This window comes from Rana temporaria, chromosome 4 (assembly GCF_905171775.1).
Source record: "Rana temporaria chromosome 4, aRanTem1.1, whole genome shotgun sequence".
In the NCBI taxonomy this organism is placed as follows: domain Eukaryota; kingdom Metazoa; phylum Chordata; class Amphibia; order Anura; family Ranidae; genus Rana; species Rana temporaria.
The window spans coordinates 374,400,818-374,418,361 of NC_053492.1; the positions used below are offsets into that span (position 1 = coordinate 374,400,818).

Here is a 17,544-nt window from a genome sequence, read left to right on the forward strand (position 1 = left end):
TTTCCCCAGGAAGGTGTGCGATTGGAATATTTATTAGACCGTGGGAACCATGACAACAATATTTGTCCATCAGACTGTAGTAAGCGGTGACAGGTTCTCCAACTCCCTCGCTCCTTACTGTTCCCAGGGACAGGGATTTACCACTAGCCGATTTCACAGTGCCCAATCAGCAAAGCCCAATACAAGACCAATGTACTTTGTCCCTCTTAGTCATAAAACAAGATGAATGACATCCATATAATGGAAAAGTACAAAACATTACATTTATTTTTCTCCCTCTTTACCTTCACAGCCCTTAAATCCATATTATCTTACCACATGCAACAAAGTCAGGACAGCATCACTTACCGTTTTTCTTCTTTATAGGACCAGAAAAGTTCTGCAACATTTTACACAGTCTGTTCACATTTTTTTCTAACATAAAACTGATTTTCAATTCACAATGAGGGGAAAACTGGAGTAGCCGATTGGTTACTATGGATAGCTTGCCCCACAGTCTGTCTGCACCAGTTTTAGCAAGTTCCCCTCCCCCTTTGCAATTTCACATCGTGTGTTTTCAATGTGAAAAACAGAACATCGTAATAGTCACCTTTGGAGTATGTTGTTGTTGTTGTTGTTGTTGTTGTTGCTGCTCCAAAAATTGCTGGCGGAATTGTTCAAGATTTTGCTGATGCTGCAAATGTTCCGCAATTTGATGGAAAAGAGAGTTATTCACAGACTCCTGAGACCTGAAAATATATTAGAAACGTTTGGTTAAATAAAAACAAAACATGAATATCAAGACATCTACCAGCTATGTTCCACAGCGTGTAAATGTAATCAAATCAAAGGTAAATGACAATGTATTTTAGTGAGCATATCATTTTACGTTATTGCAGGGTTTATCCTGATCTGGCTTTTATACTTACACTTACTTTATTCATATGGGGATTTGAATATTAGCCAGATTAGCTACTCCAATTATTCTGCATATCTGCTTAAAGTGATTTTAAAGTCAATTTTTTTTTTTACCTTAATGTATTAAGCTAAAAGTAATGCCGCGTACACACGATCATTTTTCGGCATTAAGAAAAATAACGTTTTTCGGCATGTAGAAAAAAAAAAGTTTTTCCAACTTCATCATTAAAATGACGTTGCCCACACACCATAGTTTTTAAAAAATGCTCTAGCAAAGCGCGGCGACGTACAGCGGCACTATAAAGGGGAAGTTCCATGCGGATGACGAACTACATTGTTTAAAACGTTAAAAAATGCAGCATGTTCGAAAAATGATGTGAAGCCCACACACAATCATTTTAAATTACATTTTTTAAAAACTACGTTTTTTTTGTGCTGAAAAATTATCGTGTGTACGCGGCATAAGTCTCACTTAGGCCCCTTTCAGACAGAGCGGACTCCATCAAGCGGATTCGCCTGCGAAGCAAGGGATCTCTCCGCTGATCCCTGCTGAGTATGCAGATGGTAGGTCCTTGTCCACTCTGCATAGTCTGTTGTTCTCTAAGGGGCGGTCAGATGGAAACAAACTACTTGTCGATTTCCATCCGACTGTCATCCGATCCAATACATGGATGGGGAATGAATCCCCACCCCTCTGTTTTTAGCGGATAGGATTGGATGCCAGCGGGTGTCAATCCACCGTTCCATAGAGAGTAATGGATGGTCCGATTGGGTTAGCCTGAAAAACTGACAGGTGGACCCGATCCATCTGTCAGTATGAAAGGGCCTAAAGGGCCTGTTCAATCACCTTGCCCCTGAACTCTTACCCGTCTCCTCTCATGCTCCAGTTAAGTCCCGAGGTTCCAGCACTGCTGCTCTCTCTTATCACTCAGGAGACACAGGCAGTAGCTGCTTTTAATAAAACAATTTGAAGAGGGAGCGTGGACGAGGAGTGTGGCATAGATTCGCGTCTATGGACGCACACAGCACGGCTTGGGATCATGTACATGGGTCCTCCCTTAGAAGGCCAACTTGCTGAGGGGGCATGCAGAGGATGGCGGGTGGCAGACTCCAGAAGAGGAGGTAAGCGAATACTCAGCAGGAAGAGCAGGAAGGTATTATGTTTTATTTTAGGGAAAAAAATCCTTTACAAACACTTTAAAGTATAACTTCTATATTGTCCAGTGGATGGCCCTGTCAGCCACCTCCTGCCCGACACCCCTCGAAAAAAAAAAAAATCAAATGTGCCAGATGGAAAATCTTCGGCCGAACAGCACCAGATGTAGACAGCTTGGGTATTTTGGCAACTTGTGTGGTCAGCTGTAAAATGACAATAGCCACAGTGAGAGATGGGACCATCCAAGCTATGCAGTGTGGATGGAGGAATCTGTTATATTTTCTTTTGTTCAGCCTGAAAGAATCAACAAGTGTATAACCAGCTTTTCTTTTTCAAAAAGAGCAACCACTGTCACAGAAAGCAGAGCCTGCATAAATAAAATGTGCAAATATGGCTGCCCTTATGAACATAACTAATAGAAAGTTATACAAAAAAAAAATATTTTTAAATATTTTCATACTAAATGTATAAATTATTAAATATTGAATCTACAAGAACCATGTTATGACTGCTACCGTGAAAAAAGTGTATTACTGTGCTTACTAAGACTGGTGTGAACAATTCTTTGTACCCTGCACAGTACGGTATATTAGCACTACATAGAAATGAGAAATAAAATGCATCTGCAACCTTTTTCAGAAGTATATTCAATTGGTGCAGTATTACTTATGACCACTAGATGGTGGGATCCACTTTTTCTGTGCTGCTTTAATCCCTTCCAATATATTGTGAAGAATACTTGAGGTTGTATACCCAAGCTTGCACATTTTTACCTACCGTTAAGCCTACAATAAGGCTTACCGGTAGGTAAAATGAATATCTCCTAAAGCTGTATGGTTTAGATATTCACGCTCTGAAGGTCCGGCGGATGCTGCCAGACTTTGCTGGAATGAGTACTCCTGCATGCATGCGGTCCATACTAGCTCATTATGCCTTTGCCTTGCAGATTTATTTATTACATTTTTAGGGCATACAACTGCTTTAAAAACATTCAATGAAAATGTTTTACAGTAAACTCCTGGTCCAGTAAGCCACCACCAAAAATAAATTACTACAAATGTGTACAATATCAATGCAATAATATATATCAGAACAAATACTTACATTGATGATGCCTCCTTTTTTGTCTCTTCATTCTGGACCGCGTCTTCCCCAAAATCAAACCTATCCATTAGTTTCTGAGAACAGAAAGAATTAGTTATGTGTACACATGTGATCATTTTTAGTATAGATGTCACTGAGTGCTAAAATTACCCTGTCACCACAAGTCACTTCCACAAAAATACCAGCCCTGTAAAAGAACAGGCTCTTTCCAGGGTCCTTAAATGTTGCCGCTTTAGTGTTCCCCCGTCCGCTGCAGATATTCCACACTTCTGTATTGCGTGTGGTGGGGGGAGTGCCTCGTTTTTTTGTGGTGGCAGGGTCACTAATTAGCTCCTTGTAAGTTTGTGGCACTCTACAGAAGGGAGCATATGGTCATGCTGGACTTAAGTTAACAAAGGCATGGCTAGCTTCAGCACCTACATTTAAAAGGAATTTCAACTTGGCTTATGCAAGGCTAAAAATAAGTAATTTAGTCACCTAGCAGCATATACTGCTCCATTTGGCTGCCAGGGTCAAAGTGAACTACCCAGCACTTGGGAGTACGGGGTCAGCATGTGACCTTCTCCTAAATGATCCAGCACAGTTACAAGGGGCCAAGAAAGCAGTCTATAGCCCGCACCATAAAGTCAGTGTGAAACTTAAAGTAGTTCTTAGTGCAGCAGCCCCCCCACTGTAAACCAGCGATGTGCACGAGAGCCTCGGTTCTCCGGGGGCTCCCAATCCTCATTGGTCGAGATAGCAGTGGGAGCCATTGGCTACCGTTGCTGTCAATCACAGCCAGTGAGCCAATGAGGAGAGAGAGAGAGAGAGAGAGGGAGAGAGGCTGAGCCATGGCTCTGTGTGTGAACATACAACCAGAGCAGCAGCTCCGGAGGATGGAGGGGCCAGGAGATCTGGCGGGTGACCCGAGAAGAGGAAGATTGGGGCTGCTCTGTGCAAAACCACTGTATAGAGCAGGCAAGTAAGACATGTTTGTTATCTAGGAAAAAAAATGCCTTTAATATCACTTTGAGCAGGCCATACGCTAGCAGATTTTCAAAATGACCGTTCATACAACCATTGGTACGAAAATTCGAATCTATATATTCGATAACTAACGTAGTTCAGAAGTACTTCAAATAATGTTTGCTTTTAACATTCGATTTTGGAGTAAATGGACTTTCCAAAACAAAAACAGAAATTAGCTAGAGAGAAAATTCCATTTGTTTGAATTTCCCCATCACTGTGGTCAAAAATCAACGTGGACTGACCCCACCATTTATTACAAAATTGATGGAATGTTCCAGAAACAAAATTCTAGTAGTGTATGACTTTACACATTTCCCAGTCAGAATGACTAAATAGAGCAGCAGGGAAGCATGAAGTGGGAACATGCTACTTGGGAGGGAGGGAGGGAGGAAATAATTCAGTCTTTAACATTGCCATACATGAGCAAAGAGGTTTCTTTTAAGACCATATGTTCACAACTATAACATGAGGCTTTCTAATCCAAATTAAAGAGTTTAAATGATTCTCTAATCTATACACATCCATTACTTCATGGCCCTGTAAACAATTTTTTTATAAATCAATTTATGGACTTTTTCCATCGGAAAATCCGACCATGTGTATGTCCCATCTGACTTTTTTTATTGTAAATTCAGAGGAATACCGTCAGAGTTTAGGTAAAGAACATGTTCTCTTTTACTCCGATGGAATTCTTATACGATTTTGGCCGGTCAAAAGTCCGACTGTGTTTGTACGGGGCATTACTGTATTTTTCTACCTCTTTGTAACATCCTCCACAAGCTCCCAAACCTCTGCTTTTTCTTCCACTTGTGTCTGTTTGGAATGAGCAGTACATGTCTGTTGCAGTCATGTGCACTGTGAACACTATATATTCCACAGTTTCTGATCCATGTTAGGAGTGAGCAAGAGAGGATGGCTATGTTCCTACATACAGGGGGACCATGGGGGGGGGGGGGGAGAAACATACCGTGTTTCCCCGAAAATAAGACCGGGTCTTATATTAATTCTGGCTACAAAAAACACACTAGGGCTTATTTTCAGGGGATGTCTTATTTATTTATGGTATGTACACAAAAGTTTCTCCCCCTGTCAGCTCTGGAGTCAGCATTGTGAAATTCTGTAATCCCAAAAATAAACCTTTGTTTCAAGAACTTATAAAATAATGTAATCCGTTCTGTAAAAAGATAATATCATGTGCAGTGTGTCTCCTTGTGTAACATTATTGTGGAAAATACCTTACTTACAGTGCCGCTTGCCGCTCACGTGAGCCGCTGGAGCTCTTCTTCCCTACTCCAAATACTGCAGAGGGAGGGGCCAAGATCCCCAATGACGTCAGCCCCACTCTGAGTACTGCAATGGGTAGGGGCTTAATAAAGTTTTATTGAACAAAAAAAACAGCTGACATCAGCCGGGAGGAGAGGAGAAGAGCTCCGGCGGGTCACGTGAGCGCCCAGCAGTGCTGTAAATAAGGTATTTTCCACAATAAAGTTACAAAAGGGGGACACACTGCACATTATATAATCTTTTTACAGAACGGATTACATGTTTTTACAAGGACTTTAACTAGGGCTTATTTTTGGGGTAGGGCTTATATTGCAGCCATCCCAGAAACTCACGCTAGGTCTTATTTTTGGGGTAGGGCTTATTTTTGGAGAAACAGGGTAGCCACCCTCCAACAGGAAGTTGGATCACAGCAGCAGAAAAAAAAACAAAAAAAAGGAATCTGTAGACTTGTACCAGTCTCAGAGTAAAATAAGTTGCTTTTTGAGTAAGGAATACATACTTGAATAGAAATGTTTATTTTTAAACCCGTTTAGTGTCACTTTAACAGAAAAAAACAATGTGAAACGTACCTTACTCAGTGATACACTGTGCTCCAAAGGGTTTGTTGCGGTAGCTGCAGCTGTAAGTTGAGCAGTAAGTGCTTGCAACTGAACCACAAGTCCTGCATCTAGTGCTTGGAGAAGTGATGGCTGAGGCTTTTGTTGCTGTACATGCAAAGACTGAACCAAGTGCTGAAGCTGTAAGATGACAAAAATGCAAATATGTAAATACCAGGATTGTATTAAAAAGTAAAAATTGCTTAGAATTATCTAAATGGCATGGGGTTTTTGATACATGTGGGGGAATGCTTGTAATCCAAAGCACTCGCATACCAAAGCGAGTTTTCCCATAGAAGTCAATAGAAACGAAGATAATGTATTCCACATTGACTTTTATTGCATGCAATATTGCATGTGGCCAGAGGTGGGGGGGGGGGTCGGAGAGACTCGGAGACCGCTCAGATGCACTCGGAAACTATTTTTGAGCAGCTCCGAACGTCTCAGAGCGTCACCGTCACGAATCCCTGTCCCCTCCGAGGCAGCATCGATAAATACGATATATGGCCACAAAAGATATATATATCCAAATGACCAGGGGGACCGTATTAGATTGGAACATGGGCCGCAATTGGCCCGCAAGTTGGACTTTGGACATGCCTGGCATACATCCATGAAGACATATGGCCCTAAACATCAGTCCCCCCCTGGTCCAGCCGTGGCGTATTTCAGTCTGTTATTGATTTTCATAGGCTACTGGTAGCAAACTGAACACTGCCCATGTGTATTCCTTGCGCCGATAAACACTGTTCTTTCACAATGCATGGGCCAAACGCCCCTTAAGCACGAGATCCTTAATCTTGTTGTAAAGCTTTACAACTGGAGATGATTTAAATTATAGGCTCAAAAGAAGGGAGTACTCTGACCTGTGTACAAGCAATGTAGACTTTAGTTGACGACTTCCTTAGTGACATATAAGTTATATTCCACAATAAATCACATTACCCACTATGAAATCCTTTATTGGAATTTACAAAACCTCCTGTATCTAAATACGTTTCATAACATGTTGTTGAATATTGATTGCAGGAAATTGTGTCAATTAATATTTGCGTTTTTAGAACATGTGTATAGAACAAACTAAATATTTTTAGAATCCTTACAAAAACCAATATGTAAAATATCAGCTTATTAAAGCAATCAAACTTTCAATAAATATTGCAACAAGTTTTGTTTTATATTGAAAGAAATAGTTAAACCATACCTGTTGCCCCTGAGGGCTTTGTAGTATTTGAGCCACTGCGGCTAGGGTGTCTGTACTGGTTATCTGAGCAAGCCATGGGTCGGGCGTGCTTTGAGAAGCATTTGCGGGAGTAACTGGAGTAGCTGGCGTGCCTGGAAAGAAAATCATATTTTTATTACAGTCATGCTTTATACATTTTAAAACCATAGAGTGAAAAGTAAACAGATTTTTATTTTAATTTACAGTCTTCGTAGAGGTATTGTTTTGTGAGCAGAACTTTTTATATCAAGGGCCCTTTCACACGGGGCGGAACAGTAATGATCCGCCTCCGTGTGTCCGCTTTGCTCAGCGGGGACCCTCCGTAAAATCCCTGCTGAGCCGTCAGCTGACAAGGCGGTCCCCGCACACTGTGCAGGGACCGTCCTATCTTTCCTCCGCTCTCCCCTATGGGGGGATTGGATGAACACGGACCGTATTTCAGTGTTCATCCAATCCGATAGACGGAAGAAAAATAAGATTTTCTTCCGTCCGAAAAATCGGATCTTTGCGGAGGCGGGTGATTACATAGGGACCAATGTATGTCCCGTTTTCATCCACAATGGATGGATGAAAATGCGGACATACGGTCCGCACATGTGAAAGGGGCCTTACTGTACATTCTTAATAGAGAATACAGAGGAGGAGAAGGACTGTGTCACTACCAGACTTTAGAGGGGAGAGGGGTTGTGGCAAGGATCAAACTTTTTTTTTTTTTTTAACATGTGTATTTTAAATACTGGTAAATATAATATGCAATTCTAGAAAGCCAACAGTGTGACAAATGTTTGCAAACATTAAATAGTTAACAACAAATGGCAAAAAAACCTTTCAATTTCCCTTTAGTCTCCGTTCACATATATGTGAATCGGATGCGATTTGAACCGCATTCTATTTGCATAACATATGAACCGGCAGCCTTTTCAAAGCTGCTGGTTCACACATGTGCAGGGCGGCCGCGGTGCATTTTTAAAGAGTCCTGTGTGTTTTTCAGTCCGGTTCAGGTGCGCTTTCAGGTAAAAAAAATTGTACCTGAACCGGTGAACTGCAAACATATGTGAACGGAGCCTTAAGTAACCAACTAGATAAAAGAGCTTACCGGGTGTATTGCCAAAAGCTCCAGCAGTACTAGGAAAGACAGGTGTGACAACAGGTGGGGCAATACCAGCAGCCATGTCAAGAAGAGGCTGGATAATTTCACTCTTGAAAACACTGTTTTTCTGCCACAGATTCAGTACTCTAACAATCTTGCTCTGTATAAAGATAGAAAGTCATACAGATTAAACATGTAACCAGAATTATGCATAACAAGATCTAATTTATCCAAAAGTTTAATGGTACAAGTTACCTACATACCATATCTTATATGAATCTGCATACACTTCAAAATAATTATCTCTAGACGTATATCAATATGTTATGCTTACAACTTAGTTTCCCCGTTAAGACCTTCCCACTGAGTGCACGCATATATGAGGTTTCACGGAAGTGGGTCTGTATATATGGGCTGCCGTGTTTGTGCCGAGTGTGCGCTGCACAGGATGCTCCCAGCACAGAGACTGAGCTCTAACCGAAAGCTCTGGGTCTTGTACCAACAATAAAGAACCAGGAGGCCCGATTTCCAATCACCCAATTGCTGCAATAGCCTCTGATTGGCTGTTACAGTGATCAGTCACTGTACAGCCCACCAATATGTACCGTATTTATCGGCGTATACCGCGTACTATTTTGCCCTGAAAATCAGGGCAAAATCGTGGGTGCGCGATATACGCCGATACCCGCTTTCCCGCCACGAGTTTGAATACTGCGCCGGCATATACCGAGCGCAGTACACTCGTGAATCTTCGGGCAGTCTCGGCGCCTCTCGCACTGACGTCCTGTACGTACAGGATGTCAGCGCGACAGTTGCCGAGCCTGCCCGAAGATTCACGAGTGTACTGCGCTCGGTATATGCCGGCGCAGTATTCAAACTCGTGGCGGGAAGGACGCGAGGACGCCGCAGAAGGACGCCGGACCCGCCGAAGAGGACGCCGGACCCGCCGCAGAAGGACGCCGGACCCGCCGCAGAAGGACGCCGGACCCGCCGCAGAAGGACGCCGGACCCGCCGCAGAAGGACGCCGGACCCGCCGAAGAGGACACCGGACCCGCCGCAGAAGGACGCCAGACCCGCCTAAGAGGACACCGGACCCGCCGAAGAGGACACCCAAAGCCGCAGAAGGACGCCGCGCAAGACACCAAAACCGTAAGTACAAAAAAACTTTTTTTCCACAGGATTGGGGGCCACTTTAGGGGTGCGCGGTATACGCGGGAGCGCTTTATACCGCGATAAATACGGTATTTTATCTTTCCTCTTATCTGAAGTTTTACTTTGGATAAAAGTAAAGTCCAGTGTGCAAAGTTATCTGTCAGCTTGTTATATGTCTTACAGCGTTGGCTAATCCAAACCATGTACAGGCATACCCCACTTTAAAATACACAATGGGGTTTATTTACTAAAGATGGAATGCGCAAAATCAAGCTCACTTCTGCAAAGAAACCAATGAGCTTCTAACCCCAGCTTCAAATGGTAGGGGTACAATGTACCCCATTACCAATTCACATAGGGGGGCAGGATCTGGGGGTCCCCTTTGTTAAAGGGGTCTTCCAGATTCTGATAAGCCCCCCGCCTGCAGACCCCCACAACCACCGGGCAAGGGTTGTGGGGATGAGGCCCTTGTCCCCATCAACATGGGGACATCCTCCCCATGTTGAGGGCATGTGGCCTGGTACGGTTCAGGAGAGGGGGGGGCCGCACTCTGTCCCCCCCTCTTTTCTGCGGCCGGCCAGGTTAACGTGCTCGGATAAGGGGTCTGGTGTGAATTTTTGGGGGAACTCCACGCCATTTTTTTTTTAAATTTGGGGTGGAGTTCCCCTTGAAATCCACACCAGACCTGAAGGGTCTGGAATGGATATTTGGGGGGGGAACCCCACATAATTTTTTTTTAAAATTAACGGGGGTTCCCCTTAATATCCATTCCAGACCTGAAGGGCCTGGTAATGGAATTTGGGGGGACCCCCACGCTATTTTTTTTTTTTATGAACGAATTCGCTCTGAATTGCCAGAGCCGACAATTTATTATAGCCGCAAGTCCGGTTTTAAAAGACTTTTTTTCTTTCAGAAATTACACTTTGTGCAGGGACAGTTCTAAGTACGGGAAACATGCAATATTTCACATGCTAACTTTACACCCCCCCCCCCCCCAGGTACGAAATTTAAAGGAATATTTCACTTTTATTGTTTCACTTTTAGCATTATTAAATTCACTGCTCCCGAAAAAACGACCGTTTTTATAACTTTTTTTTGCATTGATACATGTTTCCTGGGACAGGACCCAGGTCCCCAGACACTTTTTTAGGACAATAACTTGCATATTAGCCTTTAAAATTAGCACTTTAGATTTCTCCCATAGACTTTAACAGGGTGTTCCGCAGCTTTTCGAATTTGCCGCGAACACCCCTAATTGTTTTTTGTTCACCGAACATGAGTTCGACTCGAACATGAGTTCGACTCGAACTCGAAGCTCATCCCTAGTGGAGACACACACCTAAATAGACATTAGGAAGACATTTCTGCTGCAGCAAATTAGGAAATTACCCTAATGACATGTGGCATCTAGTCACCACCAACTAACAAGTATCAATTTATTTATAATGAAAAAGGTCCAATAGTCCAAAATCAAATTAACCTCTGAAGAAACCCATATACCGGTAATTCATGGTTGATAAAGGCTGGTCTAATGTAAAAAAAAAAGTGAAAAACAACTGCATCTCCATCTATACTATACCTTTTCATCCACAGGACATCGATATAAGTTCTGAAAAGTGTTGATTATGTTATTGCTGAACCTTGGTGCAAAAACATCCTTATCGTGACCAAACTGATGCCTAGATTGTCGAACAATGGAGTCAATAACATACAGTCCAGGAACTTTGTATTCTGGTTTACACTGTAAAACAAAATAAAGCTTGTAAAAAAAATGCTCTAAAAAGGCAACATATAGGTAGGAGAAAATGAATGCTAAAGAGGAACTCTATTAAGCCATGTTTGTATGAACCTAAATGCAATTTCAGAGACACAATATCCATGAAAAACATTTAGTCCTTTCTGTGAATTCCTTTACAAGTAATGCCTGCATACCTCAGCTGGCACATATGAAATATGAAAGTCCACAAAAACATTAAGGGCTCTTTCACACTGGCGGCCCGTTCAGGTCCGCCTACCAGTTTTTTTGGTGGACCTGAACGGGCGCTCTGTGCTCCTCTATGGAGCCGCGGATGTCAGCGGTGACATGTCCGCTGACATCCGACCCGCTCCCATCCACCAAAGTGTGACGGAGGAAAAACCTACTTTTCCATCCGTCTGGCGGATCGGATCGGGTGAACACGGACATACAGTCCGTGTTCATCCGATCCCCCATAGGGGAGAGCCCTGTCATCCGCCGGCTCAGCGGGGATCAACGGAGCGATCCCCGCTCAGCAAGCGGAGGTGCACGGGACGGATCATTACTGCTCCGCCCCGTGTGAAAGGGGTCTAACAATTGAGTATGGCTGTTACTTCCAATCCTCAGTGTGTGAATGTGGACTAAATCTGAACCAGAAAAGAAAGAAATTCTGAACTTATAATGGAATAGGAGTTTTGCCCTACTACTATAGATAGTAGAGGTCACAGACAAAATGTGTCAGGGTGTCAGAACCCAGGGTGCTTTTTAGTGCAAATTGAAATTAAAACTAATACCAATGACCTAACCCTTTATAGTATGGGATTGCTTTAGCCCACGTTCACATTTGGGCGATTAGGCATGCGATTTGACGGCATAGACCAAGGCACCTTCCGCCACACCAATTCCAAAAAAGTAGTTTCTCTACTGCTTTTGGCGACTTTGGGGGCTATTTGAATAGGCATGAACCCGCACAGATGTCTGTCAAATCGCCCCCAAAGTCGTACTGCATTGCCGGTTTGAAATCGTGTGAGTTCTACTGAACTTGCATGATTTCTAACCCGCAGCAGTGTGAACCAGGGCTTACTATGCCAAGGTCTGCACAGCTTACAATCATTATAAACTAATGAAATCCAACCTGTGCCAAAAAATACAAAAGAAAGTCAGGGCCTCTGTCTTTGAAGGTGGGTCGTAGAAAATGACTATGATCTAAAAAGCAGAAGCAAATCAAGGACGGAGCAGCCCAAAAAGGAGAAATGTAATATTTTACACTTTCCAAGCCATAATTCTCAAGTCCACATCAAGTCCGTCCTTTTTCTGCTGCAAATATGTGTTGCGCAGGTGGCAACATGCTAAATATAGAAACACTATGATAAATAAAAACTTGGCAACGTAATAATAATGTCCAAGCAATGATATTATAAACAACGCTGATGTTGGTATTTAGATGTGACTAAAAGGTAGTTTTAAAGTTCAGACCAACTGCACATAATAAAATAGGAATAACTCCATTGCTAGAGTGTAGCGCATTAACAGGAAAGTCTGCAGGTGATATAGAATGAAGAATTGTCAGCAAGCACCATCCACCATCAACTCAAAACATCACCACGTGGGACAGACGATCCCCCTCTGGGGTACACACTCACCAGATGTATAATAAAAGTGGGCGTTGTACAGCTTCACAAAGGATGATACACTCTTCACTTCCTTAGCGTCGTATAGGTCACGCCCTGACGCGTTTCGTCATCAGACTTCGACAGAGGATGCCCTCTGTCGAAGTCTGATGACGAAACGCGTCAGAGTGTGACCTATACGACGGTAAGGAAGTGACGTGTGCGTTTCACCGAAGTCCGGAACCAGGAAGTGTTTATCCACTGCCTACAACAGGGTCCGTGCAACTTATACTCCGGTCATAGGAGACAGTGATTATACGCCCACATTTATTTATATGCAAGTACGCGCATTTTAAGTGGGGACTTTATCTGTGAGGGGTTTTGCATGACATTTACATATTAAATGGAATTATGCTATATGCATTCTTCTGTTTTCTTTTGTCCGATGGCGAGCCTCACAGGTTGGTTCTGTCCCTCATTGTGAAGAGTGTATCATCCTTTGTGAAGCTGTACAACGCCCACTTTTATTATCCATCTGGTGAGTGTGTACCCCAGAGGGGGATCGTCTGTCCCACGTGGTGATGTTTTGAGTTGATGGTGGATGGTGCTTGCTGACAATTCTTCATTCTATATCACCTGCGGACTTTCCTGTTAATGCGCTACACTCTAGCAATGGATTTATTCCTATTTTATTATGTGCAGTTGGTCTGAACTTTAAAACTACCTTTAAGTCACATCTAAATACCAACATCAGCGCTGTTTATGATATCATTGCTTGGACATTATTATTATGTTGACAAGTTTTTATTTATCATAGTGTTTCTATACTCGTATTTATTTTAACAGCAGCTTATTTGTAATCTTTTAATTTTTCTTGTTTATCATATAGTCAGGATTAATTACCACCGCAATTTTTGCCTGTCTGGTTCATTCATAGCTTTCACTCTTAGCCGAGTAGATCGCTATAGTACCTATTGCTATAAGTGCCATTTGGCGCTGGGAGGTGTATTGTAGGCCTTTTTTTACACCTTTGTTTTCAACATGCTAAATATGTTAAAGGAATCTTAATGCTTAATTATGGTTTAGATGAATCTCAGACATTAAAGGCCCTATCCACAACGCAACACAGTGTGGGAAACCCACACTCTGTGCATGTTTCCCGCACTGCGTTTAAAAAGCATCGCAGTTGCGATCTGCAGCGGGCATCAAGTTAATAACACCCCAAACACAGGTCGTAAACATAGTGTTTGTCTGCACTAGATCGCATGGTACAGAAGTACCATGCAATCTGGTTGCAGGGAGTTTCCAAAAGCATTGCATGCGCTTAGGGCCGAAACAACTAATCGATTATGAAATTTATCGATTACAATTTTCATAATCGATTAATCAGCCAGTAACATAATGGGGTTAAAAAAAAAAAAAAAAAATAGCCCTTTATAGTACAAAAAAGCAAATCGCTACTGTAAATATTACTTTCACTGTCTCACAGTAAAAAAATTAACCCCTTACAGTAGCGATTATTTGCTCTTTTTGTACTTATTTTTGTTACTAAACATCTCAGGCCGGGTTCACACCTCTGTTTTTTGGTGCTTTTTGCAGAAACACACTACAGTTATTTACATGTTTTCCTATGGGACACGTTCACATCCATGATTTTTTTTCAGCTGCTGCGTATTTGGAAAGGACTTTTTAACGCAAAACGGTGCTATTTTTTTTTTTTTTGGTTCAATATACTTCAATGGAGATGCTGCAGAAAAGCATGTAATGTGTTTTTGCGGCAATTTGTGTTTTGTAATCTGCCCAAAAAAAATTAAAATGCAAATATATATTTTTTTTAAGGCTATTATCCGATTAATCGAAACAATAATCGGCCAACTAATAGATTATGAAAATAATAGTTAGTTGCAGCCCTACGTGCGCTACTTCTGGTGCAATGCAGTGCGGTTTCAGACCACTAAAAATGAATGAGCTGAAATCACACTGCACTAAACTGCATGTGAATCGCACAGGAATGCGCAGCTTGTTCCTGTGCGATTCCCATCGTGAACCGGCACTTAAGAGCAAGTCATACTGAAATCCTGAAAATTGCGTGTGCAACTGTGTACAATAACTACAAATTACCTTTTGTACAAACTTCTCAACACTTTGAACAACATGCTTGTAAAACTGTGAAAAGAAAAAAAGAAAACTGGTCAACGCTTTATAATGTTAATGTTTCATCAATAAGCAGGTTATGTATAAGTTAGATAAGAGTGATGTATAGTAGGTAAGAAGTACCATATTTTTCGCTCCATAAGACGCACTCCAACGCACCCCTGTTGGTCATGTTAGAATAGTCAGGCCGTTGGCACAGCTGTGCCGGCCAGCCGCCAACTAGCTGACGCACGCTGATGCATTCTGGGAGTTGTAGTCCACTCTACAACTCCCAAGCTCCTGGCGGGAGGAGAAGAAGCGCAGCACAGCCAAGGAACTACAACTCCCAGGATCTTGGAGGCAGGGTGCGCCATTGAGTCGGGACTTGGGACCAACGTGAATGGCTCAGGCTGCAACTTTGCTTGACCCCAGGACATGAGCATCACACCTTGACACCAGGACTGGAGGAGGCCATGCAAGGACCTGCTGAGCTGGCACTAACAGCTGCTATCACTGAGGTGAGAGATCCTGACACCCACATCCCATCAACACTGCCCCAGTGTCCACCCAGTAACCTCAAAATAGCCCTCAACACTGTGGATCCTGCTGGGAGCTGGCCATGGTCTGTGGGTTTTGCTGGCCTGTGTGTCCTACTGGGAGCTGGTCATGGCCCACAGGTCCGCGGCCAGAATTTTTTTTTCTGCTTTTCCTCCTCTTAAACCTAGGTGCGTCTTATGGAGCGAAAAATACAGTAACTAGAATTACAGCGCATAATAGGAGGCACTAGAGATTTTATTTCAGCCTTTTTAAATAATAAAAAAAAACTGATCAAAAAAACAGTTGTGTTATTACCTTTAAGGCTTTAATTGCAGACTTGGTGATCTGTGTCATTTTAGCCTTGGAGATGGGAGGCTTGTAATCATTGAGCGAGTACAACTGTAAAAAAAAAACACAACAAAAATATTAAAAAATAGTATTCTTTTGTAAGAATATGGAGTCAATTGTTCTGCTTTCAGAAACTTCACACAGTTAAAGGAGTCAGTGGAGGAACACATCCTTGCTCTTCCTGCTCACTGGGCTACAATTAAAGTTATAGTAAGGCCTGGTTAACATGCGTCTTTCAGTTTTGTAGAAACGCACTACAGTCCATTAAACATGAAGCTGTCTTTGGAAAGGGTCAGACACTTATTTTGCTGCAGCTTGTTGTGTTTTTGGTTCAATAGACATCAATGAAAACATAGCAGAAACACATATTTTTTTTTATGTGTTTCCATTGCGTTTTTGCTGTTTTTCCTACAAGGCAACAGACACAAAAAATGCAAAACACAACAAAAACACATTAAAAATGTGTCAAACGTGTGTAAAAAAAAAAACGAAACACAATTGAAAGCAAGGTGGATAAAAATCAATGATTTTTAAAAAATAAGCTAAAAAATTCTGATTTGATTATCAAATTTACTTTAATAAAATGCTTTTGGAGTAAAAATCTATCTAAAGATAGTTTTCTTTTTAAGATACATTAATAATTTTGTTTATTCAGCATAAAATGGAGCTCAGTTATGTAGCATGAGGCTGTATATTTTGCAATATTTACATTTTTGGTAAACTCATTCAATGAATCCAAGCTCTGCAAGCCAAGATAACATGCACTGGATTGATGCATTCACACAATTTCACAGTAACCATGAGATAAAACAAAGTTTAGGAATATTCCTGTATCCCATTGTTTTGCAATACTATGTACACTACAAACTGTATGATTGAATCAGTTCTGATATCGCTGTTTTACTAACCTGACAGCTTATTATTCTAAATAGGAAATCCTCATTTTGTTTGCAAATATTAAAGATTCTAATTACCAGCCAGAATAAGTCCTTTAACATTTAACTACATGCCGACTAGCCGCCGCAGTTCTACGGCGGCAGGTCGGCTCCCCTGCGCGAAGCAGGCGCTCGCTCCTGACTGCCGCGCGTGTGCCCGGCGGTTGCGATCACCGCCTGGCACCCGCGGTCGCTCGTTACAGAGCGGGGACGGAAAAATATGTAGAAGAATACGTATTGACCTAAACTGAGGGAAAAAATTTTTTTTTAGATATTTTTGGGGGATATTATGGTAAAAAGTAAAAAATATTATTTTTTTTTTAAAAATTGTCGCTCTATTTTTGTTTATAGCGCAAAAACGAAAAACCGCAGAGGTGATCAAATACCACCAAAAGAAAGCTCTATTTGTGGGGAAAAAAGGACGCCAATTTTGTTTGGAAGCCACGTCGCACGACCGCGCAATTGTCAGTTAAAGTGATGCAGTGCCGAATCGCAAAAAGTGCTCTGGTCTTTGACCAGCAATATGGTCCGGGGCTTAAGTGGTTAAAGAGCACCTGTCATTTCAGATCCATCATGGCAGCGCCTGTTAGCGGGCATCCACTCACCTGCTGCTGCTACGTTCTTCACCTTGTTGTGTCACTGCTGCATCACCAGCCACCCCATTAAAGTGAATGGGACTGTAGGTGAGTCAACAGCGGGTCAGAGGAGGAGCCACTGCAGAACAGAGGTGAAAGTT

General features: G+C 42.2%; 1 protein-coding gene across 2 annotated transcripts in view; it reads right to left on the reverse strand.

Annotated features, from left to right (window-relative positions):
• The window catches only part of SCAF8 (SR-related CTD associated factor 8), a 112,035-nt gene that overhangs the window by 28,143 nt on the left and 66,348 nt on the right, over window positions 1–17,544 (reverse strand). For both annotated transcript variants that reach the window (XM_040350980.1, XM_040350981.1), the window contains 8 exons: window positions 15,841–15,924; window positions 14,977–15,021; window positions 11,090–11,251; window positions 8,364–8,517; window positions 7,250–7,380; window positions 6,019–6,186; window positions 3,158–3,231; window positions 590–728 (listed from right to left, as the gene is read on the reverse strand). In XM_040350980.1, the coding sequence (XP_040206914.1) occupies window positions 590–728; window positions 3,158–3,231; window positions 6,019–6,186; window positions 7,250–7,380; window positions 8,364–8,517; window positions 11,090–11,251; window positions 14,977–15,021; window positions 15,841–15,924 (957 nt within the window). The remainder of the gene's footprint in view (window positions 1–589; window positions 729–3,157; window positions 3,232–6,018; window positions 6,187–7,249; window positions 7,381–8,363; window positions 8,518–11,089; window positions 11,252–14,976; window positions 15,022–15,840; window positions 15,925–17,544) is intronic.